Source organism: Pelobates fuscus, chromosome 6 (assembly GCF_036172605.1).
Source record: "Pelobates fuscus isolate aPelFus1 chromosome 6, aPelFus1.pri, whole genome shotgun sequence".
Lineage (NCBI taxonomy): Eukaryota > Metazoa > Chordata > Amphibia > Anura > Pelobatidae > Pelobates > Pelobates fuscus.
In genome coordinates this window covers 300,886,713-300,913,912 of record NC_086322.1, presented here as the reverse complement: position 1 = coordinate 300,913,912, position 27,200 = coordinate 300,886,713, and the positions used below count along the sequence as shown (strand labels likewise).

The 27,200-nt window shown below is 42.2% G+C and overlaps 1 protein-coding gene across 1 annotated transcript in view; it reads right to left on the bottom strand.

Moving 5' to 3' along the window:
• Positions 1-380: 380 nt before the first annotated feature.
• Positions 381-27,200, bottom strand: part of SYCP2 (synaptonemal complex protein 2) — an 81,440-nt gene continuing 54,620 nt past the window's right edge. Inside the window, exons 25-37 of the mRNA XM_063459623.1 lie at positions 23,126-23,308; positions 15,007-15,184; positions 14,626-14,873; positions 13,549-13,707; positions 12,367-12,451; positions 11,474-11,620; positions 8,611-8,741; positions 5,916-6,010; positions 5,735-5,834; positions 4,304-4,362; positions 4,107-4,185; positions 1,373-1,429; positions 381-637 (exon numbers count right to left, since the gene is read on the bottom strand). Coding sequence (XP_063315693.1) covers positions 566-637; positions 1,373-1,429; positions 4,107-4,185; positions 4,304-4,362; positions 5,735-5,834; positions 5,916-6,010; positions 8,611-8,741; positions 11,474-11,620; positions 12,367-12,451; positions 13,549-13,707; positions 14,626-14,873; positions 15,007-15,184; positions 23,126-23,308 — 1,593 coding nt within the window. The 3' untranslated portion in view covers positions 381-565. The remainder of the gene's footprint in view (positions 638-1,372; positions 1,430-4,106; positions 4,186-4,303; positions 4,363-5,734; positions 5,835-5,915; positions 6,011-8,610; positions 8,742-11,473; positions 11,621-12,366; positions 12,452-13,548; positions 13,708-14,625; positions 14,874-15,006; positions 15,185-23,125; positions 23,309-27,200) is intronic.

Sequence of the window (27,200 nt, the reverse complement as noted above, 5' to 3'; positions counted from 1 at the left end):
CCTTTACGGTGTCCTGCCAGTGCCTACTTGTGAAATGAGGGGAGAAAACCCTTTACGGTGTCCTGCCAGTGCCTGTTGTGAAATGAGGGGAGAAATCCCTTTACTGTGTCCTGCCAGTGCCTGTTGTGAAATGAGGGGAGAAAACCCTTCACTGTGTCCTGTTGGTGCCTGTGTATAAAGAGGAGAAACCCTTCAGTCTTACTAGCGCCCTCATGAGAAGAGTGGGATCTTCATATTTTACCAAAAATACACAAAAAATTATGCGTGTGAGGAAAATGTATGTACATAAGATTTATTTAAATAAGAACATTAAAGCAATTAAGAAAAAGTTCATCGGAATTAATATCTTCTTATGTAAGTAATTTACACATAGCATCGGTTAGTAAAATTAGGAGTGAAATAGTTTAAAAACACACCAAATAACCATTAAAGAAACACATAAATGAGCAACTCCTTCCATATGAAATGTGATACAATATATAATAGAACAATATGTCAACATGAAAAGCTAAATACAAAGATCAATCCACAAAGATGTCAGAAATCACCTTCCTGTTGGTTTTAGTTATAAGGTCCTTGCTCCCGCCATAAAGAGAGATTGAAGTCCTCTTCGAACGCTGAGCAGTTCCTCTTCTTGCTGTTGTAAATAGTGATTAAAGGACAAAAGAAGTCTTATTCACATGAATGGATACTATTTTATGTGTCTCTGGAAGCAATAAAGGAATTGTGTGAAGTGCTGTAAATTAGTGTCTACCTCATGGTGGTGCTACTTCTAAACACATGAATCATTCCTGCTACTTAATTCCCCTGAAACCATCTTGGGTAAGGATCAAAGTTAAAATTGTAGCGAATTAAAATCCAAATGGAAAATTTCAGACTAAAGTAGCTGATCTGGCAATATGCTCCAACTCGGCTATATTCACAGCATGGCTATTTTAGTCTATAATTTGCAATATTTTGAAGTTTAGTGTTTAATCTTTGTGGGTAGGACTGTCGGTAAGCATCCCTGCTGTGCGTGACAATCGGCCTTACAGAAGTACTACCACTCTGTATAAGTCCAAATCACTGCCTTGCTACTGCACCTGCCAGAGCAGAGTTCTGTTTGAAGGTACCTTATGTTACAATTACAATTATGTAGGAGGTTATGTCACACACAGGTCCTTGAAATTGCTATGGAAGTTGGCATGTATAATACCTACTACACAAGGCCTGGATCAAGTTCCATATATCATATTGCAAAGCTAATTAAGGTTTGGATAAGCAAATCACCAATAAGTCCGATTTTCTAAGCAAATAGCAACTTGATGTCCAAATTCACAGTAGACTGACAGAGATCAGAAAGTAATTGCCCCAAAATGAGCATTTTAATTACCATCTCTTTGAGAAGATTTTCCTGCACACTCTTCATACGATCTTTCATTAAAGTCATCTATTTAAATGAAAATATAAACAAACATTTATATTATATAACAATAACATATGGCAGTGCTGTACAAATCATACAATATAATGATGAATTAGCTGGCAATACACTTGACCTTATTTTCTCTTATTCATGTACAGTATCTAATATCTGCAACACTCCATTTCCTCTCTCTGATCACCACCTCTTATCGTTTGCTCTCAATTACTCCCTCACCCAACAACCTCAGCCTAACCCCCCTCAGCTCAGGAGGAACCGTAACTCTATTGACCTCCAGCACCTGTCAGCTGATATTGATTCACAACTGCTATCCATCCCTTCCCTCTCCTGTCCCTCACTGGCCATCTCCGCATATAACACTACCCTCACATCTGCCTTGAACGCTGCAGCCCCACTCCAAACATGCACCTCGAGGAGGACACGACCCCAACCTTGGCATAATAAATCAACACGCTATCTGCAGAGTTGCTCCCGTTGTGCTGAACGCTCCTGGAGGAAGTCCCGCACCCAGTCAGAATTTCTCCATTATAGATTCATGTTGCTTTCATACAGCACAGCCCTTGCCCTCGCCAAACAGTCATACTTTTCCTCTCTCATTAGCTCATGCTCCCGCAATCCCAGACGTCTCTTTGACACCTTTAATTCCCTTCTCCGCCCTGCTGTGGTCACCCCCCAAACTAACCTTACAGCTGATAGCTTTGCATGTTACTTTACTGACAAGATTGAACAGCTAAGGAAACAATTCTCCCCTCCTTGCCGTTCTCTTTCTCAACCACACGTAAATCATGCTTTCCTTACCCTCCAGACTTTCTCCCCGGCTACTGAACAAGAGGTGGCTGCACTCCTCCATTCCTCTCGCCCCACCACTTGCCCGCTCGATCCTGTCCCATCTCACCTCATCAGATCTCTCTCCCCTTGTCTTGTGCCTATCCTAACACACATCTTTAACTGCTCTCTCTCTTCTGGCACTGTTCCTGCTGACCTTAAACATGCCACTGTAATACCTATCCTGAAAAAACCATCTCTTGACCCGTCCTTCCCCTCGAACTATCGTCCCATATCCCTGCTCCCTTACTCATCAAAGCTTTTGGAAAGACTTGTCTTTACCCGTGTGTCTCACTTCCTTAATTCCAACTCTCTCCTTGACCCTCTTCAGTCTGGCTTCCGCCCTCTCCACTCTACTGAGACCGCTCTTATCAAAGTGACTAATGACCTAATCTCCGCTAAATCCAAAGGTCACTACTCCATATTAATTCTCCTTGACCTCTCTGCTGCCTTTGACACAGTTGATCATTCTCTTCTCCTTCAAACTCTTCAATCGCTCGGTCTCTGTGACTCTGTCCTCTCTTGGTTTTCCTCCTATCTCTCCCAACGCTCATTCAGTGTCTCCTTTTCCAAGGATACCTCCTCCCCTCGCCCTGTCTCGGTTGGAGTTCCCCAAGGCTCTGTCCTTGGTCCCCTTCTATTTTCTCTTTATACTGCCTCTCTTGGAAAACTTATTGCCTCTTTTGGATTCCACTACCACCTGTACGCTGATGACACTCAGATATACCTCTCCTCCCCAGACCTCTCCCCTGCCATCATGCAACGTGTCACTGCTTGCCTTTCTTCCATCTCTGACTGGATGTCGTCACGCTTTCTCAAACTTAACCTCTCTAAAGCTGAACTCCTTGTCTTTCCTCCTCCTAATACTGATCCTCCTCTCTCGCTCTCCCTTCAAGTCAGTGATATCCACTTAAGTCCATCCCTGCAAGCGCGCTGTCTTGGCGTCATACTTGACTCTGGTCTCACCTTTGAGTCTCACATCCAGTTTGTTGCCAAGTCCTGTAGGTTCCAACTCAAAAACATAGCCCGCATCCGCCCCTTTCTTACGCAAGATGCTACCAAGGAGCTTGTCCATGCTCTAGTAATTTCCCGCATGGATTACTGTAACCCTCTACTGATTGGTCTCCCCAAAAGCCGTATTGCCCCGCTACAGTCTGTAATGAATGCTGCAGCTAGACTGATTTTCCTCTCTAGTCGGTCCTCTCACACCTCGCCCCTCTGCCAGTCCTTACATTGGCTCCCTGTATCCTATAGGAGTCAATCCAAAGTGCTAACCCATACATTTAAAGCACTGAACAATTCCAGCCCCTCTTATATCTCTTCACTGATCCATAGGTATGCCCCTCCTCGTACCCTCCGCTCTGCCCGTGACCACCTCCTAACCGCTGCTCGCACCCGTACGGCCAACTCGCGCTTGCAGGACCTCTCTCGGGCGGCTCCTCTCGTATGGAATAGCCTGCCTACCACCGTCAGACTCTCCCCTAGTCTTCAATCATTTAAGAAGGGCCTTAAAACCCATCTCTTCAGGAAAGCTTATGGCCTCCCAGAGTAATCTCTACCTTACATACCTGTCTCTTGCTCTCTCCTATGAGACAGTGCTTTGCTCTCTCCTCCAGCTCTGCTCCACTCCTACTTGATATTTCCTGTCCTAATGTTTCTAATACCCCACCTCCTATAGTCTGTAAGCTCGTTTGAGCAGGGTCCTCTTCACCCTATTGTTCCTGTAAGTTTTCTTGTAATTGTCCTATTTATTGTTACATGCCCCCCCTCAAAATATTGTAAAGCGCTACTGAATCTGTTGGCGCTATATACATGGCAATAATAATAATAATAATGCTTAAAAAGTTTTTTGACCCACTTCAGAGTTGAAAATCTTTTCTTCATAGTTGATACTCTGATGTACATTCTTTTCAAGTGAGGACTGAAGGTTTTGAATACTGCAATACAGAACTCAATTAGAAGACGTTAAAGTCTACAAGTAACATTTCCGTACTCTTTCTTGTGAACCAACATGTTAAACTTCATGTCTTTTAATTTTGACCAATCTGTGCTTACCGTTTTAGTTCGTTTTTCCTATACATGCTAAACATTTGCATCTGTTTTGTCCAAAAGGTCTGAAAAACACAAGAATGTTATATGTCTGAGGGAGTACAAGTGACAAGTTTAGATAATGACCCTAACAATATTCATTAAGTGAAATTTGGAATATGTACGGAGTTGTGCCACCATTCCTTAAGGCTGCTGGGTGCCTGCAGAGAGGTGCAAAATTATAACCTTAGAACAGGTAGAGAGGTCAAGAGACAAGTCGAGGTCTGGGAAAACAGAAAGCAGAACATAGGAACAAGCCAAGACAGATGCCAAAGGAGAACATAGATGTGAAACAAACCAAAAGTTAATACACAGAATTAGAGATCACCATAAGCAAGCCAGAGGGTTAGGAATCAACAACAGCGCAATGTACACTAACATTCACGACGTTTATATAGCAAAACAAATGGTATCAGTTTGGCTGTGCCAGAACAAGCCAGTGCACATGTTCAGTTTCAGTTTGGTATGGCTGAACGGACATAGGCCATTCACAGTATAAAGAGGAACTGAGATGTGAGAATTGTGGTACATGCCACTAGAACCGAAGGAGTTCTACTATAGTCTTCTAGGAGTTCTACTATAGTCTTCTACTATAGTCTCCATCACAAACTAAAAAAAGTACAAAACCAAGTACAGAGTGCAAATATCATTCAAATATTTATTAGGGCATATCTTCCATTAAATTACGACGGTCCAGCCCGCAGGCCTGAATCATATATGCATGTACTGTCACACATTTAAATACTTAATGTGCACAGTGAACCAACTGATCATGTGACTGGACCATGTGACGCATACACATGACTGGTAGATCCAAAATAAGCTCTCATGGAAATTGGTAAATATGATGAGTACGTTAGAGACAAAATTAGGAAATGGAAACATTTCTGATAGATACTTGAGACTTAAGAGACTGTTGCTGTAGAATATTTGTTCATATAACATTTGCATTAAGGTTACTGTATAATAAATTATTTTACCTCTTTTTTTCTGTACGTGCTGAGGGGATGCCTTGTTGTCATGTGAGTTTGCACTTTAAACTGAGGTTCAATAAGAAATACAATATCGAATTGATGTGACTTTTTTTGCATTTGCTAAAATTCTTCCCTTTGCTTGAACAATCCCTTCTAAGTTGGTTTTAAACATGATTCTTTAAATTGACATTTGAATAACAACTTATTTTGGAGCCACCACTCACATTAGTGGGATGGTAGTATGGTTCGGTCACTGTGCCCATAAGGTGTTTCAATGTGTGTTTTGTACTGTTTGCATTCGTGTTTACAGGCCATAACGTTATAGTGTTTATGTGCCCTAATAAATATTTGTATTTTATTTGTACTTCACACTGTGCGGCATGTTCCAGGTCAAGGAGTACGTTCTAGCTTAATCACATCTTACTGTGAACTCGTTCTCCATATTTTTTAGAGCCAGTGAATCCTTTTCAAAGTTCTCAATCTCTTCCAAGATTGTTCCTTGGAAAACATCCAGCCGTTTTATTCTGGAGAAGAGAGGAGCTGTAATTATAACACGATACTGCACTGTGTTTACAAGCCGACAGCATTGTCTGCTCCTCACTGACCTGCATTCCTGTACTTGAATGCTCACAGAGGTGAGATGTTTCTGTGCTGATTTTAACGATTGTTTTGTGAAGCATTCCATCTTTTTAGAACGATTCTATAAGAGAAGGTATTTAGATGTAAAATGTTAAATGATGAAATCATATAATAACATGAGAGAAATAAAAGGTAAATGTTATAAAACAGAGAAGAAAACAAAACACAAACTGTGACATTCAGGGAAAAATAGCAAAGCTGTGAGAATAGACTAGCTGGAGATGTTTCAAATAGACTATGCTGTCTTAAAGTTTAAAATTCAGTTTTCAATTAACCCCTTAAGGACACAGCTTCTGGAATAAAAGGGAATCATGACGGAATATTTCAGTGATGTGTCCTTAAGGGGTTAAATATAGTAAGTAGTCTAAGGTGCATGTGGTCTGCATGTTTGTCAGGTGCAGACCACTTGCATCTCCCCTGGTGCTTCTGCGTGATGTAGATTGCTGCCAAGGGTTACTATAGCAACCCTGATTCAGTGTGAAATGCTAGAGCAAATTAACAGGTACAAGGGGTGTAGATGTACTGGAGATGCAGACCAACCACTGCACCACATGGATCATCATATTATTATTATTAAACTTCAAAATAACTTTAAAATTTAATTTTTTTTATTGTATTTATTCTTTGTATTAAATAGCGCCACACAAATATAACACCAAAATATCCCACAGATACACAATGAATTCAACACTGGAGACAGCCCTTCACTTAATATGTCCCCTTCTATATACACACATAACACCAAACACACAATATGGCACACGCAGGCCGCCACCAACATACACAACACCATAACCAGTCCACATACATGATAACACACGCAATACCACAAACTGCTTGTGCAAATACACAATAGCACACAAAGTGCACACACACACACAACCCTCCAAATCAGTTGCAACGCCCATACATAACACAAGATGAATACGGCAACATACACACATTAATTAAAAAACAGCACAGAGTAGTTACAAATAATTGCCTACATCTGCCATAGACTATATTTCTTCTAAAATAACAAGCAGAGAGGGGTCTCACAAATCCCACCAGATATAAGATGGATGTCTTGTTTTAATATTTAATAGATTACTGTTTTTTCTCTGTATCTTTAATATGAATAAATCTTACAGATGAGTGAGGGTGCAAGCAGGTCATACACTTTCATTCATAAAGCTGAAGGAAATTCTGAGACGCCTCCTCATCCAGAAAAAGAATAACTCTATACAGCGAATGATCTCGTGTTAGGTCCAGTAGACACTTAGTCAAACTATGTCTGGCATATGGGACACTCCCACCCTAATAAACTGTATGCGCCACCCAGAGCCATCCACAGGAAGAAGCATGGTATAAGATAAGAATTAATTTCTACTACACTAAACTGACAGGGATTGGGATTATTCTAACAATGGGAATGCTGTCCTTTTACCAGCTGTTTTATTACAACTTCCTCCACTTTTAAGAGAGGTTTATCTTTTAATATAAAGCAAAAATCTGGTTTTAATGGAAACAGGTTTGTTTAGAATTCTGTACAAGCTGTTTCCACTAACAGTTTGTGGACATCTGGCGTGTCAGAGTACACAGAAATCATAAAATGATGTATTACCCTGCTACAGTCTGTAATTAACGCTGCCGCCAGATTGATTTTCCTCACTAGTCAGTCCTCTCACACCTCACCCCTCTGTATCCTATAGGAGTAAATTCAAAGTGCTAACCCATACCTATAAAGCACTGAACAATTCTAGCCCCTCTTATATCTCTGCACAGATCCATAGGTATGCCCCTCCTCGTTCCCTCCGCTCTGCCCGTGACCTTCTCCTGTTCGCTTCTTGCACCCGTTTGGCCAACTCGCGCTTGCAGGACTTCTCGCAGGCGGCTCCCTTCCTATGGAACAGCCTGCCTACCGCCATTAGACTCTCCCCTAGTCTTCAATCGTTTAAAAAGTGCCTTAAAACTCATCTCTTTAGGAAAGCTTACGGCTTCCCAGATTAACCGCTAACTCACATACCTGTCTCTTGCTCTCTCCTAAAGTGCAGCACTCTACTCTCTCCTCCAGCTCTGCTTCTCTCCAACCTATTTTGATTGCTATTTCTTGTCCTACTGTGTTTTACACCCCAACTCCTATAGACTATAAGCTCGTTTGAGCAGGGTCCTCTTCAACCTAACGTTCCTGTAAGTTTTCTTGAAATTGTCCTATTTATAGTTAAATCCCCCCGCTCATAATATTGTAAAGCGCTACGAAATATGTTGGCGCTATATAAAGGGCAATAATAATAATATGATGATGAGTGCGTACTTGAAATAGCAATTGTTGGCAAACCTTCTAAAAGCGGAAAGATTCAGCTGGTTTTCATGGTGATTGCTGCACGTTTAGCTCTTTACTACAATAATCCACACCACGCCTGCTCCTTAATAGGCATCATTGAACATATTCAGGGTTATGCCTGAGAGGACATCAGTGCTAAGATTGTACCCGTGTCAAGGACCTCCAGCAGGAACCACTTGTCCTTGTTTTCCTATCAAATCAGATAAGGTGCTGGTGGGAGACCTTCCAGTTCCCAGACTCCCAGAGAAAAAGCTTAATCTTGATAAACCTGTATCTGCTGTCAACAGCTGCTGAATTGGGCACAATTACACAGAATATAATAAGATATTATATTCTACCTCAATTTTTCTGCTGAACTCTTTGCTGATTTGTTGACACATTACATTAACACCCAAACTGCTGCCATCCCTCGTCTGTGCTTTTGTTGTGGACAGCTCGTTTCCTGACACAGTGGACAAACTCTCTGAAACTGGAAAGAAACAGATCATTTATACGTTACTAGATTCTTTGCAGAGGATTGTGTCACTTGTGCTTGATAACAAATATAAGTAGGAGATCTCTTGGTCTTGGTCATTTTATCATGTACATCAATGCTGAATCACCTACCCCAGGCTTAAAGCCTAAGGAACATAACCAATCATGCAGGAAAGTCATAGTTTGATTATACCGATCACAGTTTAAAAAAAAAAAAAAAATCCACTAACATATGAACAGTTACCCTCCTTAAAGCTTCATATAGATTATGCATTTAAAAAAAAACATGCAAAAAGCTGTTGAAAATTAAATCTCTGCTTTAACATCCTTGAGTTTTCGGCAAATCCCCATAATTCGCAGCTGCTGCAGGGAACTCTGTCCAAACACTCCAAGAAGGGTGAAGCATGAAGGCAAAAGTGCTATTTGTTAGACATGTGCAATTCGTTTCGGTCCAAATATGAATTCGGACGAATTTCGGGCAATTCGGACATTCGGGTACTACTGAATGTCCGAATTGCCGAAGTGCTGAATTGCCGAGGTCCCGAAGTTCCGAAATTACCGAATTTCAGAAGTGTCAAAGTGCCGAAGCACAGTATTGCCTAAGTACTAATATACTTACCCAGTGAAAGAAGAAAAATGTTACATTGTATACAATTTTAAATAAAAAGTATACAAACATAGCCAGGAATCACCTGTAAGCATTTGCGACACTTACAACAATCAAGTAACATACATTCATATAAAATGTAAGTTACTTGGCCAGTCAATGTAATGACAGGAATGAATAAGTAGATAACTCCCTAATTCCCACAGCATTACGGAGCTATCTACTAAAAGGCTAAAATACCTAAATTGGTCTTTCAGCCAAATTTACTAATACTAAGTAAAGATTACTTAGTATTAGTAAATTATGCCCCTACTCGCTATACCGCGAGTAGGGGCATGTCTATTAAACAGTGAGCCTGTGGCTGCTCACTGGTATAAAAAAAAAAAAGGTCCCCCTTCCCGAGCCCCCACCCCTGAGCGGCAGGTGGGGGCCCTAAATTATAATAAGGGGGGGACCTAATGTCCTCCCCCTGGCCCCCACCCCTGAGCGGTGGGTGGGGACCCTAAATTATAATAAGGGGGGGGACCTAATGTCCTCCCCCCTGGCCCCCACCCCTAAGCGGTGGGTGGGGGCCCTAAATAGTAATGGGGGGGGGACCTAATGTCCTTCCCCCTGGCCCCCACCCCTGAGCGGTGGGTGCCCTAAATACTAATAAAGGGGGGGGGACCTAATGTCCTCCCCCACCCCTGAGCGGTGGGTGGGGACCCTATATACTAATAAAGGGGGGGGGGAACCTAATGTCCTCCCCCCTGGCCCCCACTACTAAGCGGTGGGTGGGGGCCCTAAATAGTAATAGGGGGGGGGACCTAATGTCCTTCCCCCTGGCCCCCACCCCTGAGCAGTGGGTGGGGGCCCTACAGTAAAATAAGGAGGGGGAGACCTAATGTCCTCCCCCCTGGCCCCCACCCCTGAGCAGTGGGTGGGGGCCCTACAGTAAAATAAGGAGGGGGAGACCTAATGTCCTCCCCCCTGGCCCCCACCCCTGAGCGGTGGGTGAGGGCCCTAAAAAAATGCCCCCCCCCCAGGTGACTAGGGGTCCCAAACCCCTAGTCACCCCCCCCCCCAAAAAAAAATATCCCCCCTACCTACCCCCCTCACCCTAAAAATAATGAGGGGGACCTTTAACTAAGAACCTGTAAAAAAAAAAAATCATCTTTTTTCCGCCCCCAAAAAGGCCAAATAAAAAACCATAATAACCAACGCAATAAAAAAAAAAATAAAAAAAAAATCATTCTTCACCCATGGAGGGCTCCGCGCAGACTGAGCTCTGCAGGGCGGGGCAAGGCTTATAAAGCCTTGCCCAGCCCTGCAATTAGGCTCAGAGCACTCTGATTGGTGGGTTTACGCCATCCAATCAGAGTGCTCTGACAGGTAAATGAAGATTTGGTTACTTAATCCACCAATCAGAGAGTTATGAGTCAAATTACACAGCGTGGGAAAATTCCAAAGAACTTTCCCACGCTGTGTAAAATGACACAGAGCACTCTGATTGGTGGATTTCAAACCAACCAACCAGAGTGCTGTGACAGGTAAATGTAGAGACTTACCTGTCAGTCTCTTCATTTACCTGTCAGAGGCAATTTAGGTCTTTCAGCCTTTTGGTAGATAACTCCCTAATATTGTGGGAATTAGGGAGTTATCTACTAAGCGGCTGCAATAGAAGTGCCGAAGTCCCGAAATGCCGAAGTGTCGAAGTTCCGAAGTTGCCGAATTTCCGAAGTGTCGAACTGCCGAAGTTCCGAAGTGCCGAAGTCCCGAATTATGAAAATGTACGTACTTCGGCACTTCAACACTTCGGCACTTCAGCACTTCGAAATGTCGAACCGAACCGAAAATTTTCCCCGTGCACATGCCTACTATTTGTGGTATTCTACATTATGCAGGTGATAAAATATATTTTTTGAGTAATATAGAAGAACAGATCTAGAATATTAACAGATTTACACGTTAATCACTGAAGTGTGAATACAAAGTGAATCTAACCATTTAGTGCAAAACTGAAATGTTTGTAAGTCAGCTATGTTTTCACATAAGGTATATATCCTAAAATTTTAAATTAACATTTAATTTCTGACAATTCATACTTTAGTGAATAACTGACCGTGAGAAAGTTGGCTTACCTTTGCAAGAGAAACTGTCTTTTGCCGTGGAGGAAAAGAGTTTCCGTGGGACCAGCTTTGCCTTCCTGCGTTTTATTTGATCTGTACTTCCTTTGGGACTGACACGGTTACCATCATGTTTGCGTTTTAGGTTGGCGTCTGAGGGGCCTTTCAAATATAATGTTTTGCTTAACAATTAAAGAGACGCTAACAACATTTAGAATTAAAAAGGTTTAATAAAATTAAGTGTCTTTGGGTACATGTTATGTTCATGGCATTGGGTTACAACATCTATACCAGCGGTAGGTAACCATCAGCACTCCAGATGTTGCGGACTATATCTCCTATAATACCCTTACAGTTGTAACGCTGGTAAAGCACCAGGGGAGGTGAAGTCCACCACATCTGGAGTGCCGAAGGTTGCCTACCCCTAATTTATACTCTAAAACTAGAAAGCCCAGCATTCCTTGAGTGAGATATAGTAAATACGTGTTTTACAGTGCTAGTACAGCGCTTTTCAGTTACATTCGGGTGATCAATTTGCACTATTGTAAGGTTAGCATTACACAGAGAGACATTTTTGTTTACTTTTAAATCTTTTTTGCCTAGTACTATAACCCCCTTAATATGCATGTAATGTATGAAAGGGTAAATATGTTTTACGTCTTTTATATGCACTAGCGAATAAAGAAGCTTTAAAGTTGAGGCCTGGATCACATGCCGCAGTATTAGCGATGTATGCCTGTATTACATTATTATAATATTGCTTTATATCCTCCCGGTATGGGCCTGCTTGGATATGGCATTAAAGGACAGACAGCTGTGAATGCAGCATTACCATTATAATGACAAGAGGCATCGACAATCCGCTACTGGAAAGCAAGCAAATGGGAAAAACAGATAACAAGACATACCTAACTTGTGCACCGAGGCGTTAGGTATTTCACAGCTCGATGGTATCCTGCTACTCTCAGTGTGACTTGATATAGGGCTGCAGGCCTGAAATAGAAGTATAACAAATTTGAAGTTATTTGGGACGCAGAGAGTAGGGTATTCATTGTTAGTGTCATATGGAGGTCAGTAATGACTATATTTCCTTGGATAGCCAGCAGTATCACAGTGCCAGAGAAAAGCTCAGAGCTCTATTAATAGTCATCTTTCCCTTTAGACTGCAATGTAATTACAAGCAATGAAATGCTGACAGTATACTCCTAAAGTAAAATCTTTAATGGGTGAAAATGAATATGCTACCTCTCTCTCTCTCTCTATATATATATATATTTATATATATAACCGAAAACAAGCGATATCATTAAATGATTTTCCTTTGGAGAAACCTAACATTTGTTGCAAATGTAACATGAATATTGTGTGTAGTTTGTGAACAGAATTGTGTGAACAAGGAATCATGGGAAAATGATTTCTAACACACATGCATGGATCATGTCAGGAAGATGGCGGCACCAAGCACCCAGAAAATGCACTGCGGGCTGTAGTGTTAATTTTCTCTCTACTCCTCACATTTCACTAGGATATTAATTGTTACATTATGTCTTTAACAGACACTATGTTATTGAGGTTCTCTCTGCACCTCACTTCTAATTGGACAGGGCACCATATATACTCCAATGATCCAACATTCAATAGAAAGCATCAATTTAGAACAACCAACGATAAGTCTTGGTGCTAGTGAGAGGTCAGCAAAAATAAAGCATCGGCTTTGTTTATTCGGGCATTGGAGAGGCCCTTGCAGGTACAACATGCACATCGAGTGCCATATCCTGCACCACAGATAGACTGAATGCCATGTCACCCTGGAATAAAGGTAAACAATAATAAATCTCTTTATGTCCATATTACAAATTTCCTGCCTGCTTATTGCAGGATTATCAGCATTCAGCACTGCTGTCATGGCTCCAAAAGGATACTGGTGTGTAATTAAGACATCCCGCAGATCTTGAAAATGGACAGAATCTACATTACTCTGTCCCGGGTTATGGTGCACATGAAGTGTCGATTTTACAGCCTGCACTAAGATACAGGGAGATGCTGACTTAAATGAATCTGTAAGGACAGTATTAGTGGGTTTTTCTCACCTCTATTCTGCCCTGCTTGCTCCGGTCTGGTCTAGGCCTCCCTTTGTCACAGCATTGTGGAGAGGCGCTCACCACATGCTCACTGTTTCCTTCCTCTGTTCTCTTTTTATTAAAATCTCGCACTGCAGATTGACCCCAGGTTTCACTGCCTGACATGGCCTGCAGATATAGAAAATTAATAAAAACACAATAACATTATTCCAATATCATCAAATAAAGCTACAAATGTTACACATATAACATTAAACTAGACTTTCAGACATAAATACACGTTACAACCAAAACAAAACAACACCGTAGAAAGTGTTAGATAATGTATAAATTACTTAACTTCCAATAAATCTGTAGCCTCCCAAGATCGTAATCCACCCAAAACGATCGTTATATATGTATAGAACCACAAACAGAGAATGGGATACGGCTGTACAGTCTATGGAGGGAACATACAAAGAAAAAAACAATAGTGTGATACAGTATATACAGTGAATTGTGCGCTTAATTGGATGCACTCATGAGATAATAGAGATAGAAGAGCATTCAGGGTGCCTCCCCAGGAAGAAATCACCAGCAATATTACAGGTAGTATGTGTATTTTTTTACTACCTGTAATATTGCTGGTGATTTCTTTTATTGTGCGGTCCCTGATGAAGTTCCTGTGTTGAACGAAACGCGTTGGACCTATTGCTGCACTTTTATATTTTATCTTTATGGTGTTGTATCACCTTTTAAAAAAAGAATAACATTTCGAATTTTTCTACTACTACTCACCTGGAGTCCTGTGTCCCATTGGCTGCTCGACATTGGTAAAGGATACCAGTATCCCCCCATATTTCCTGGGGAGGCACCCTGAATGCTCTTCTATCTCTATTATCTCGTGAGTGCATCCAATTAAGCGCACAATTCAATGTATATACTGTATCACACTATTGTTTTTTTCTTTGTATGTTCCCTTCATAGACTGTACAGCCGTATCCCATTCTCTGTTTGTGGTTCTATAAATACACGTTAGAAGAGCAATCTTACAGAATTCTGCTCATTAAGAATAGGCTTGATAGCTAAGTACGTTTTTCACATTACCAGAGACACAATGCTGGAAGCTGGGGAGCAGGATTCGTTCACAGTATCATTAGACTTCGCTTTCTTGGTTGGACTGAACAGGTTGTCTCTGTTCTTTGCTTGCTGATTGTAAAATATTTTGGTGGAAATGGGCCTTGAAAGTACGGATGTTTCTTTCTCAGGGGAAGATGCACACAGAGATGGAGAAGATGATCTTGCAATGGCTTGATGTATTCCTTTTAATTCATTATTTGACACATTGCCATCAGCTGAAATGTAAAACAGATTCTTTATTTTAGTTTCTCCTGCACAGAAAGGTTAATCTAAGTTCCACTTACCTTGCTTCAGTTACATTAAGATACCAGAGGAACTGCCCACAGAGAGCAAGGGCTCTATACTCACATCTATTTTTTTCAATTGAAGGAGGACTTGGAGATAAAGTGACCATCTCTGGTCCTGGCTGCTGGCATGGTGATGCCTCTAGTCTTGAATTTATGGATTTGGTCTCGGTCCTAGGATGCCTTATTTGGGATTCTGCTGAATGAGTATTTCCAGGCCTCCTTGGTAGATCTGCAGCTAGCTGTTTAGGAGATTGCATACGTTATCCAATAAAAGATCTATTCATTTAGAATCAATGTAAGCAGTGTTTTATTGGCTTATTGCACTGTATAAATCAAGCATGGAGCAGGTAGGCTCGGTCCTGACTGCCTAGTCATTGCTAGGATATGTTTTATGGATGTGTACATGTTGGTGTGGAATGTATTACTTATGTTATTATTTTAATTACATAACAGCCTATTTTTGTCCCATGTTTATGTTCTTGTTTTCAAAAGCAGAACCTTTGATTAAAATCACACAGAATTTAGAAGACAGTCTACAAAGGTTTTTTATTTCACATTTTTAAACACATGAAAAGAATGCATGATTTTCCATACCCTTTACATTGGACCACAGGCTCCCAGCATGCAACTCCAGGAACATACCCTATCACATAATTATAGGACCATACCCCAGTATGTGATTATAGAACCATACCCCACATGTAATTTTAGGACCATACCAAGTATGTGATTATAGAACCATATCCTACATGTAATTTTAGGACCATTCCCCAGTATGTGATTATAGAACCATACTGTCAGGATCGGGACAGGGATCCAACACGCAGAGTACAAAGAGTAGAGAGATACGTATACCGGACCTTAGAATGGCCGGACTTAACGTAAGAACTACGTATAGAATGGTCAGAGACAAGCCGAGGTCGAGGGAACGAGAAGACAGGTAAGCGAGAGACAAGCCGAGGTCAAAGGATAACAGAGAAGCAGGAGAGTAATAACAAAGCCGGGTCAGAACCAAAAGACAATCAGGATACAAGAGCACTGTGTGACTAGACTGGCTAGAACCACGACAGGGCAATGAGCAAATGCGGAAAGCTCCATTAAATACCCTGGCTCTAGAGAGTAATCACGCCTCCGACGAGTCCTGATTCGTGTTCCGGGCTTGAGTGGCAGGTCGGACTGGATTAGCGTCATGACGTCGACTATTGAGCGTCGCGTCATAAAAGGAAGTAGCTCCCTCGCGGACGGCGTGTAAACGACCGAGGGAACCGCGAGGAACGGGAGAAACGGACCTTCTGGAAGGAGAAACGTCTAAGTCTCTACCCCTCTCAGAGGTAGAGACTACAGGTACCCTGACAGTACCCCCCCTCTCAGAAACGCCCACCGGGCGGAAGGAACCGGGACGAGACGGAAAGCGGGAGTGAAAAGCCCTGCGAAGACGAGGAGCATGGACATCCTCCTGAGGTACCCAAGTCCTCTCCTCAGGACCATATCCTTTCCAGTCCACCAGGTATTGAACCCTCCCGCGGGAGATACGAGAGTCAACGATGGGGTTGATCTCGTACTCCTCCTGGCCCTCAACCTGAACAGAGTGAGGAGGTGAGACCTTGGAGGAGAATCTGTTACAGATTAACGGTTTCAGCAATGAAACATGAAAAAAATTAGGGATACGCAAAGCAGGAGGAAGCGCTAAGCAATACGCAACTGGATTAATTCGAGTCAGAATCCTGAAGGGCCCAATGTAGCGAGGAGCGAATTTCATAGAAGGTACCTTCAAACGAATGTTTCTAGTGCTCAACCATACCCTATCCCCAGGCACAAAACTTGGAGCCGCCCTTCTGCGTTTATCAGCGTGTTTTTTATACAGTAAGGAATTATGTAGGAGAATTTGTCGAGTCTGATCCCACAATTTCCTCAGATTGGCAACATGAACATCAACCGACGGTAACCCCTGGGAAGAGGGGACCGAAGGAAGAATGGAAGGATGAAAGCCATAATTCATGAAAAAAGGGCTAGAGTGAGTTGAATCGCAAACGAGATTATTATGTGCGAACTCTGCCCAAGGAATCAGACCAACCCAATCGTCCTGGTGTTCAGAAACAAAACAATGCAGATATTGCTCAATCTTTTGATTGGTACGTTCAGCAGCTCCGTTAGACTGAGGATGATAGGCAGAAGAAAAATTCAATTTGATGCCTAGTTGAGAACAGAATGATCTCCAGAAACGTGAAACAAATTGGGAGCCTCTATCAGAAGTAATTTCAGAAGGGATCCCATGTAAGCGAAAAATTTCTCTTGCAAATATTTCCGCCAATTCAGGAGAAGTCGGAAGTTTAGGTAAAGGTACGAAATGTGCCATCTTGGTAAACCTATCAACCACCGTGAGGATAACAGTCTGTCTTTTAGAAGCAGGCAAATCTACAATAAAGTCCATAGCCAAACAGGTCCAAGGTTTGTCTGGAATCTCCAAGGAATGTAAAAGACCATATGGAAGCGAATGAGGTAGTTTGGTCTTAGTACAGACCTCACAAGCTCCGATGAAATCCTTAACATCCCTCCGTAAAGAAGGCCACCAGAAATCCTTAGAGATCAAGGAATATGTTTTGCGAATGCCCGGATGACCAGCTACCTTACTCTCGTGAAGACACCGTAAGAGCTCCAGTTGGAGTTCAGGAGGAACGAAGTGTCTTGACGCAGGAGTCTGTCTAGGTGCCAGATGCTGCAACTTCATGATCTTGGCAAGCAGCGGAGAATGGATTTTGAGAGTTGTGTTAGCGATAATATTACACTTGGGTACTATAGAAGACAAAACCGGCTCCGATACAGCAGAAGGTTCATATTGACGAGACAAGGCATCGGCTTTAGAATTCTTAGAACCAGGTCTATATGTGAGTATGTAATTGAAGTGAGTGAGAAATATAGACCAACGAGCCTGCCTTGAGGATAATCGCTTAGCCTCCCCAATATAGGACAAGTTCTTATGATCCGTTAAGATGGTAACAGGATGCAAGGTCCCTTCCAATAAATGTCTCCACTCCTTTAAGGCCATGATAACCGCTAGAAGTTCCCTGTCACCAATGTCATATCTGCTCTCAGTACCGGACAATTTTTGGGAAAAATACCCACATGGATGTAATGGTTTATCCACACCTAACCTTTGGGACAGGATAGCACCTATCCCCGTCTCAGAAGCGTCAACTTCGAGTAGGAAGGGCAGAGTAGTATCAGGGTGAACTAAAATTGGTGCGGAAGCAAACAGTTCTTTGAGAGTCTTGAAAGCAAGGAGTGCTTCAGTAGACCAATTCTTAGTGTCAGCCCCCTGTCTGGTCATATTGGTGATAGGAGCAATAATTGAAGAGTATCCCTTAATGAAACGTCTATAGTAATTGGAGAAACCAATAAACCTCTGAATGGCCTTGAGACCCTTAGGTAAAGGCCAATCTAAAATGGACTGGAGTTTCTCCGGATCCATCTTAAACCCCTCCCCAGAAATTACGTAACCAAGAAAGTTTGTCTGGGATTGGTCAAAACTAAATTTCTCCAATTTACAGTACAAGCCGTGTTGAAGGAGTTTGTGCAAAACCCTTCTGACCTGTCCGTGGTGAGTCTCAATTTCTCTAGAATGTATAAGAATCATCATCGAGGTATACAATAACACAGTCATGTTGAAATTCCCTGAGAACTTCATTAATTAGGTCCTGAAATACTGCCGGTGCATTACAGAGACCGAAGGGCATTACTGTATACTCATAGTGCCCATAACGAGTATTGAACGCAGTCATCCACTCGTGTCCCTGCTGAATTCTGACCAAGTTATATGCCCCTCTGAGATCTAACTTAGTGAAGATCTTGGAACCCTTTAATCGATCAAAGAGCTCAGTGATCAAGGGAATCGGATAGGCGTTTCTGATGGTAATTTTGTTCAAACCTCGGTAGTCAATGCAAGGTCTCAAAGTACCATCCTTCTTTTTAACAAAAAAAAATCCAGCCCCAGCAGGGGAGGAGGACCTCCTAATGAATCCCTTGTCTAGGTTCTCACGAATATACTCCTCTAGAACTAAATTCTCTTTCGTAGACAAAGGGTATACATGACCCCTTGGAGGCATAGTACCAGGAAGTAAATTAATCTTACAGTCAAAGGACCTATGTGGAGGTAAAGTATCGGCCTTTCTTTTGTCAAATACCGCCCTTAAGTCCAGGTACAAGGACGGTATTTGTACTTCTGTAGAGTCGGTAGAATTAGTAGGTGTGTTAACTGTGCAAAGCGGTGACACTCTCTTTAAACACTTCTCCTGACAATTCTGGCCCCATGAGACTATCTCCCCTAATTCCCAATCAATAATAGGATTATGTCTCTTAAGCCAGGAGTATCCCAGGACTATGGGAACAGAAGGAGATGAAATGAGTAATAGAGATGTCTCCTCCTCATGTAGGATACCAGTAGTTAAACTAAGGGGTATGGTTTCACGAAAAATCACAGGCTCAACTAAAGGTCTACCATCTATGGCCTCAACGGCCAAGGGTGTGTCCCTTAACTGGGATGGGATAGTGTGTTTGGTGACAAAAACTTGGTCGATAAAGCTTTCAGCAGCTCCAGAGTCTATCAATGCCATAGTCTCTAGAGTTCCCTTCTCCCAAGTTAAGGAAACGGGTAATAGAAGCCTGTGATCTTTGTAATTATGAGTAGAGGACAAAATAGAAACACCCAAGGCCTGTCCTCTAGAGAAACTTAGGTGCGAGCGTTTCCCGGGCGATTGGGACAATTCAAACGTAAGTGACCTCTGACTCCACAGTACATACACAATCCCTCCCTTCTCCTGTACTGTCTCTCCTCCTCTGAGAGACGAGTATGGCCTATCTGCATAGGTTCTGGAAAAAGTGGTGTTTTGGCCTCAGGACTTTGAAAAGATGGAGCTAGTCTAAAAGAAGATCTACAGGTTCTTTCTCTTAGACGTTCATCAATGCGAGAGATAAACAAAATTAAATCCTCCAAATTCTCAGGAAGCTCTCTAGTAGCTACCTCGTCAAGTATTACATCAGATAGTCCGTTTAGAAACACGTCTATATAAGCCTGTTCATTCCACTTAACCTCTGCCGCCAAAGACCTGAACTCTAGTGCGTAATCCACAAGTGTTCGGTTATCCTGTCTAAGGCGCAACAGTAATCTAGCTGCATTGACCTTTTTGCCAGGAGGGTCAAAAGTTCTTTTAAAAGCAGCTTCAAAGGCATTATAATTGTATACTAATGGATTCTCATTCTCCCACAACGGATTAGCCCATCTCAGAGCTTTCTCAACGAGTAAGGTGATAATAAATCCCACTTTCGCTCTATCTGTAGGATAGGAGCGGGGTTGTAATTCGAAGTGGATACTTATTTGGTTTAAAAAACCACGACACCTCTCAGGAGATCCAGCATAACGTACAGGTGGGGTAATTCGGGAAGAAGCCCCTACAGTAGCTACCTCTAGACCTGAATCCACAGGAGAAATAGAAGTATTACGCATCTCCTCTGGTGGATTATTAGGACGAGATAACAACGCCTGTAGCGCTAGTGCCATCTGATCCATTCTGTGTTCCATGGCGTCAAACCTAGGATCAGAAGAACCAAGCTGACTGTTTGTACCTGCAGGATCCATTGGCCCTGTCGTAATGTCAGGATCGGGACAGGGATCCAACACGCAGAGTACAAAGAGTAGAGAGATACGTATACCGGACCTTAGAATGGCCGGACTTAACGTAAGAACTACGTATAGAATGGTCAGAGACAAGCCGAGGTCGAGGGAACGAGAAGACAGGTAAGCGAGAGACAAGCCGAGGTCAAAGGATAACAGAGAAGCAGGAGAGTAATAACAAAGCCGGGTCAGAACCAAAAGACAATCAGGATACAAGAGCACTGTGTGACTAGACTGGCTAGAACCACGACAGGGCAATGAGCAAATGCGGAAAGCTCCATTAAATACCCTGGCTCTAGAGAGTAATCACGCCTCCGACGAGTCCTGATTCGTGTTCCGGGCTTGAGTGGCAGGTCGGACTGGATTAGCGTCATGACGTCGGCTATTGAGCGTCGCGTCATAAAAGGAAGTAGCTCCCTCGCGGCCGGCGTGTAAACGACCGAGGGAACCGCGAGGAACGGGAGAAACGGACCTTCTGGAAGGAGAAACGTCTAAGTCTCTACCCCTCTCAGAGGTAGAGACTACAGGTACCCTGACACATACCCCACATGTAATTGTAGGACCATACTCAGTATGTAATTATAGGACAATACCCCACGTGAAACTAAGGGACCATACTCAGTATGTGATTATAGAACCATACCCTACATGTAATTTTAGGACCATACCCCACATGTAATTTTAGGACCATACCCAGTGTGTAATTATAGAACCATAACCACATGTAATTTTAGGACCATACTCAGTATGTAATTATAGGACCATACACCACATGTAATTTTAGGACAATACCCCAGTAAGTGATTATAGGACCATGCCCCAAGTGTAACTAAGGGACCATACCCCAGTAAGTGATTATAGGACCATACCCCAGTATGTGATTATAGAACCATACCCCACATGTAATTTTAGGACCATACCCAGTATGTGATTATAGAACCATACCCCACATGTAATTTTAGGACCATACCCAGTATATAATTATAGAACCATACCCCACATGTAATTTTAGGAACACACCCAGTATGTAATTATAGGACCATGCCCCACATGTAATTTTAGGACAATACCCCAGTATGTGATTATAGGACCATACACCAGTGTAACTAAGGGACCATACCCCAGTAAGTGATTATAGGACCATACCCCACATTTAATTTTAGGACCATACCCAGTATGTGATTATAGAACCATACCCCACATGTAATTTTAGGACCATACCCAGTATATAATTATAGAACCATACCCCACATGTAATTTTAGGAACACACCCAGTATGTAATTATAGGACCATGCCCCACATGTAATTTTAGGACAATACCCCAGTATGTGATTATAGGACCATACACCAGTGTAACTAAGGGACCATACCCCAGTAAGTGATTATAGGACCAATCCCCAGAATGTGATTATAGGACCATACCCCACTTGTAACTAAGGGACTATACCCCAGTTTGTGATTATAGGATCAATTCCCAGAATGTGATTATAGGACCATACCCCAGTATGTAATTGTAGGATCATACCCCAGTATGTAATTATAGGACCATAACCCAGTATGTGATTATAGGACCATACTCCACATGTAACTATAGGACATTACCCCACTGGTAATTATAGGACCATACCCCAGTATGTAACTACAGAACCATAGCCAACATTTAATTATAGAAACATACCCCACATGTAAGTTTAGGACCATGCCACACATGTAACTATAGGACAATACCCCACAAGTAGTTATAGGACCATACCCCAGTATGTAATTATGAGACCATACCCCAGTATGTAATTATGAGACCATACCCCACATGTAATTATAGGACCATACCCCAGTATGCAATTATAGGACCATACCCCACATGTAATTATAGGACCATACCGCAGTAGGTAATTATAGCACTATACCCCATTATGTAATTATAGTACCATACCCCAGTATGTAATTATAGGACCATGACCCAGTAATTGATTATAGGACCATACCCCAGTAAGTGATTATAGGACCATACCCCAGTAAGCGATTATAGGACCATATCCCAGTAAGCGATTATAGGACCATATCCCAGTATGTGATTATAGGACCATACCCCAGTAAGCGATTATAGGACCATATCCCAGTATGTGATTATAGGACCATACCCCAGTAAGCGATTATAGGACCATACCCCAGTAGGTAATTATAGCACTATGCCCCATTATGTAATTATAGTACCATACCCCAGTATGTAATTATAGGACCATGACCCAGTAATTGATTATAGGACCATACCCCAGTAAGTAATTATAGGACCATACCCCAGTAGGCGATTATAGGACCATACCCCAGTAAGCGATTATAGGACCATATCCCAGTAAGCGATTATAGGACCATATCCCAGTATGTGATTATAGGACCATACCCCAGTAAGCGATTATAGGACCATATCCCAGTATGTGATTATAGGACCATACCCCACATGTAACTATAGGACCCTACAGATTCAGGAAGCTATAATGGAGTGATGCTCACGTGAGGCTTGGTGTGTTCTCTGCTTGCAGAACACAGTCTGGTGTCCTCCTCAGATTCTGGTTCTGAGTTGGAAAGGTCTTTGTAGATTTTCTTTTTTAGGGCGGCTCTGCGGGGACGTTTGTTCTGTGGCTTTTCAATGTCAGAGTTCACAGTCTTCCTGTTTGCAAATCGTTCCCGAGCTTCCTTTCTCAATAAAAAAAATATATATATTATAAATTACAATAACATTTATTCCAAATTACTATTCAAACCAGCTTGGTCCAGCTGAAATCTGGGAAACCTTTTGTTACCAGAATGTTATTGTCTTGAAGTTTGTTACTGTAATAAAATGTTTACATACTCTCTTATTACCTGCAATAGTATTATGGGATTTTGAATACAAATGGTAGTTCTCTGTAACACATCAGAGAAGCACTAAAATCATGCGCCACATAATGGTGGAATGGGAACCAACACTGCTGTATATATAAGTGACCTCTGAAGGAGCTGCTGTAACATTGTATCATAGACTGCTGTCAATACAAGCCAGCTGACTCATTCATTGTTTAAGAGGCACAATGTGTTCTTGATTTTATTACATGACAGGGGGCTTCATATTTGTCACAGGTTGACTGTTATATCTGCTATTACTGCATACAGCTATATATCTGGCCCGCTTTGTCTGTGCCCATAAACTCCAGCTGTCTTATTAACTTAGAGGATTACTTACCTGCAATACATTCTGGGTGAGCCGCAGTGTTTTCGTTGCCCAACTTTCACGACTGTTGGTGTGGCTTTAACCTTACTGACTGCTAACCTAGACGCAATTATGGGTGATTCAACAGCACAAGACCAGAACCTCCAGGCATTGATTAATGCCACAGTGACCACCTCCGTGAAGAAGGTGTTAACGAAAAACCTACCTCCCCACCTTAAGAGAAGGTCTATCTGCCCAGGACATTCCCAGAAATCCCACATGCAGCAAATGACTCTGTGGACTCTGATGCCTCAGGAAGAGACCCAACTAAGACAGTTAAGCTCTGTTGGAAGGCAGATAGTGTGGGACCTCATAACCAAAAAGGTAATGCCCCAGCCAAGCACCTTAGGAGGACAGTAGAGCAGGAGACATTTACCACTTAGATTCACCTTCAGATGTCTTGTTACCTCCCCCACCACTGTCAATCCTGAATGAGTGGCAGGCTGGACTCTCTGCCTAAGAGGAGGAAAATGGATGGCCGGGGTAACACAGGATTTCCCATAAGTCATGGATTTGGTGGTGACGACTCCTGCGCCCAACAAAATCCTTACACTATTACCCTGGAGGAAACTGTAGAGATCCTGGATTCTGCGGGTGAACTGTTGTGTGACCCTAGCACCATTAGACATCCTAGAAACCTGGAGTGGTCTCTCCTGGGCCACCTGGCACAGTTCATTCACATTTGGCTCCAATGACCCCTTGACCTTGAGGTCCAAAACCGCCTGCATGCTGAATGTCTGAGACCCTGCATCCTGGACAAAATCACAGAAACACCGGAGATTGACACCACCATCTTTCTGTCCAGAACCAGAAATGCAGCATGGTGCTACAAACAGATCGGAAGAAGGCAGCCATACTCCGAATTGACAACAAGCTCTCCGGCTTATGATCAAAGGAGTTAGGTATGCTGGCAAAAGAACTCCTATTCAGGTAACCGTTTATCAAAGAGCTTTAAAAGCACGTCAATTTGAACATGTTGAACAAGACCAAAACATCCATTAGGAGTGTATTTTTTTTAAATGACACCATCTCGTGCTTAATGTGGCAAGGCTGTTTGGCAGCAGGGCCCGTGCCACCAACTGCTTCAGGCTATCTGGCCCCAGAGGATACCACACCTTCTTCTTCTCAAGTAACAGAATTCATATGTACTCTTCCAAATGAGAGGTAGAGGTGGCCGTGGCAGATTTCCCACAGGTGAGATTTTCCTCTTCCTTGCCCTTCCAGTCTATTGCATGCAGGCAGACTGTCTAAGTTTCTTCGCATATTGCAGGACACATACATAGATGCATGGGCATTACAAATGGTTCAAGGATATGTGATAGAGTTCCACAGCCAAGTTTACCCATCTCTTATGTCTTGTCTCCTTTAGACAGGTAGCGGATGTATGTGCTTTTGACATTGGTGGATTTCTATCCTTACTTTCAAGACATTGCAAAGCTTTGAGTGGTATTCGCGCTCACCCGTTATGTGGAGGTTACTTCTCTGTTGCGGACACCTCGATCAGGGCAACTGCTTATCTGCTTACACTTACAACCACATCAATAGGTTTCCACTACTATTTTGGCTTGGTGGATACGTTGGTTGCTAGTCTTAACTGGGGTTGAGCATTCATTCAGGGCCCACTGGTTACGAATTGCGGCGGCCTTTCTCCCTATTTCTGCAGGAGCTTCCCCTGGCGACTTCCTGCGGTCAGCAGACTGGTCTCGAGAAGACACATTCAGGCAATTTTTCTTTTCTCCTTCCTCTCATGCTCCTTTTGCTCTTTTTTGAGACCTCCTGACATGTAGTAAAATTGTAGATTATGCAAATTTTAGTGTCCCTATAATGTTAATAATGACAGGAAGCAAATATTTTCCCTCCCTTTTTTTTGCTCTCTCTCATGGATTATTTTTCCTGCAAGGTACATTCCACATGTTTATTAGATATGATTTTGTCACTGTTGATTGCTCATATTCACTACTGCCATATTTGGTTTTTAAGTGATTTTTACCTTTCATGCTCTGAGTTTTTTTTTGTTTTATACATATTTTGATCATGGGCTAACCTTATTTTTCTTGTTATGCTTTTCTGCGTTTCAGTTTAATCTTTGGATTATTCTTGTTGAAGATCCTGTTTTATCTTCATGCCAATGCGGCATTACAGAGTGTCCCTTTTTCCTTCATTATGTGTTTGCTGTTCATATTCCTCTGTTCTGTTATTGTGACTCGCAGCACAAAAGAGAAAGTTCTAAGGGAGCATCGAGGTTTGTTGGTTAATAAAATTGGTTAATGATTTTTTTTAATAATCTGTGCTGGTGTGGAGTTCTAGTAAAGAGAGAGTTAACAAAATATTTGCCTCTTGTCACTATTAAAATTATAGGTACACTAAAGGTAGCATAATCTACAATTGTTTTTCCTGCAGGTCAGCAGTGAGTCTATTCCTAGCGTTCATAAATCCTTTACAACTCCTCCTTTAAAAAGCTTTCGCTTTCCTGATTTCAGATTATGTCCTCTTGCGCTATATCTCCTTTTTCTACAGAGGATATCAGCTTTTTGCAGCTTGTTAAATATTTTGTGATATCCATTTTCTGTCCCCCAAGCTCTACAAATTCTTCTCTGCCACAATTATTATTGGGTGATGCCCTGGTGCTGGTGGACAGCTATGTTAGAGGAAAACCCATTGCTTTATAGCTGTGTATAAATTGTTCCTCCTATAAAGCTTATAATCACTTTAAAAACTATCTGTACTTAAGGATTCCCATCCACCCCTTCCTCTAGGCCATAAGGTACATTTTGAAACACTGGGCACATTTTCTGACTTTATCTTCCTGTACTTATACTTTTTTAAAAGGAAACATTATCTACAAGACCCATTAAAAAGGGACACTATAGTCACCAGAACAACTACAACTTATTGGATTTGTTCTGGTGAGTAGAATCATTACCTTCAGGCTTTTTGCTGTAAACACTTTTCAGAGAAAATGCAGTGTTTACATTACAGCCTAGTGATAACGTCACTGGCCACTCCTCAGATGGCTGTTGGAGATCCTTCCTGGGTCATGGCTGCCTAAAATGCATCCGAACATTCAGTATCTCCTCCCTCTGCATGCAGACACTGTACTTTCCTCATAGAGATTAATTGATTCAATTCAACTATATGAGGAGATGCTGATTGGCCAGGGTTGTGTTTGAATTGTGCTGGCTCTGCCCCTGATCTGCCTTCTTGTCAGTCTCAGCCAATCATATCGGGAAGCATTGTGATTGGATCAGGCCACCACTTCTGATGATGTCAGCAGACAGCTTGTTTTCTGAGGCAAACAGCATGCAGAGTTACAGTTTCAGGCCTGAATACAAGTAAGAT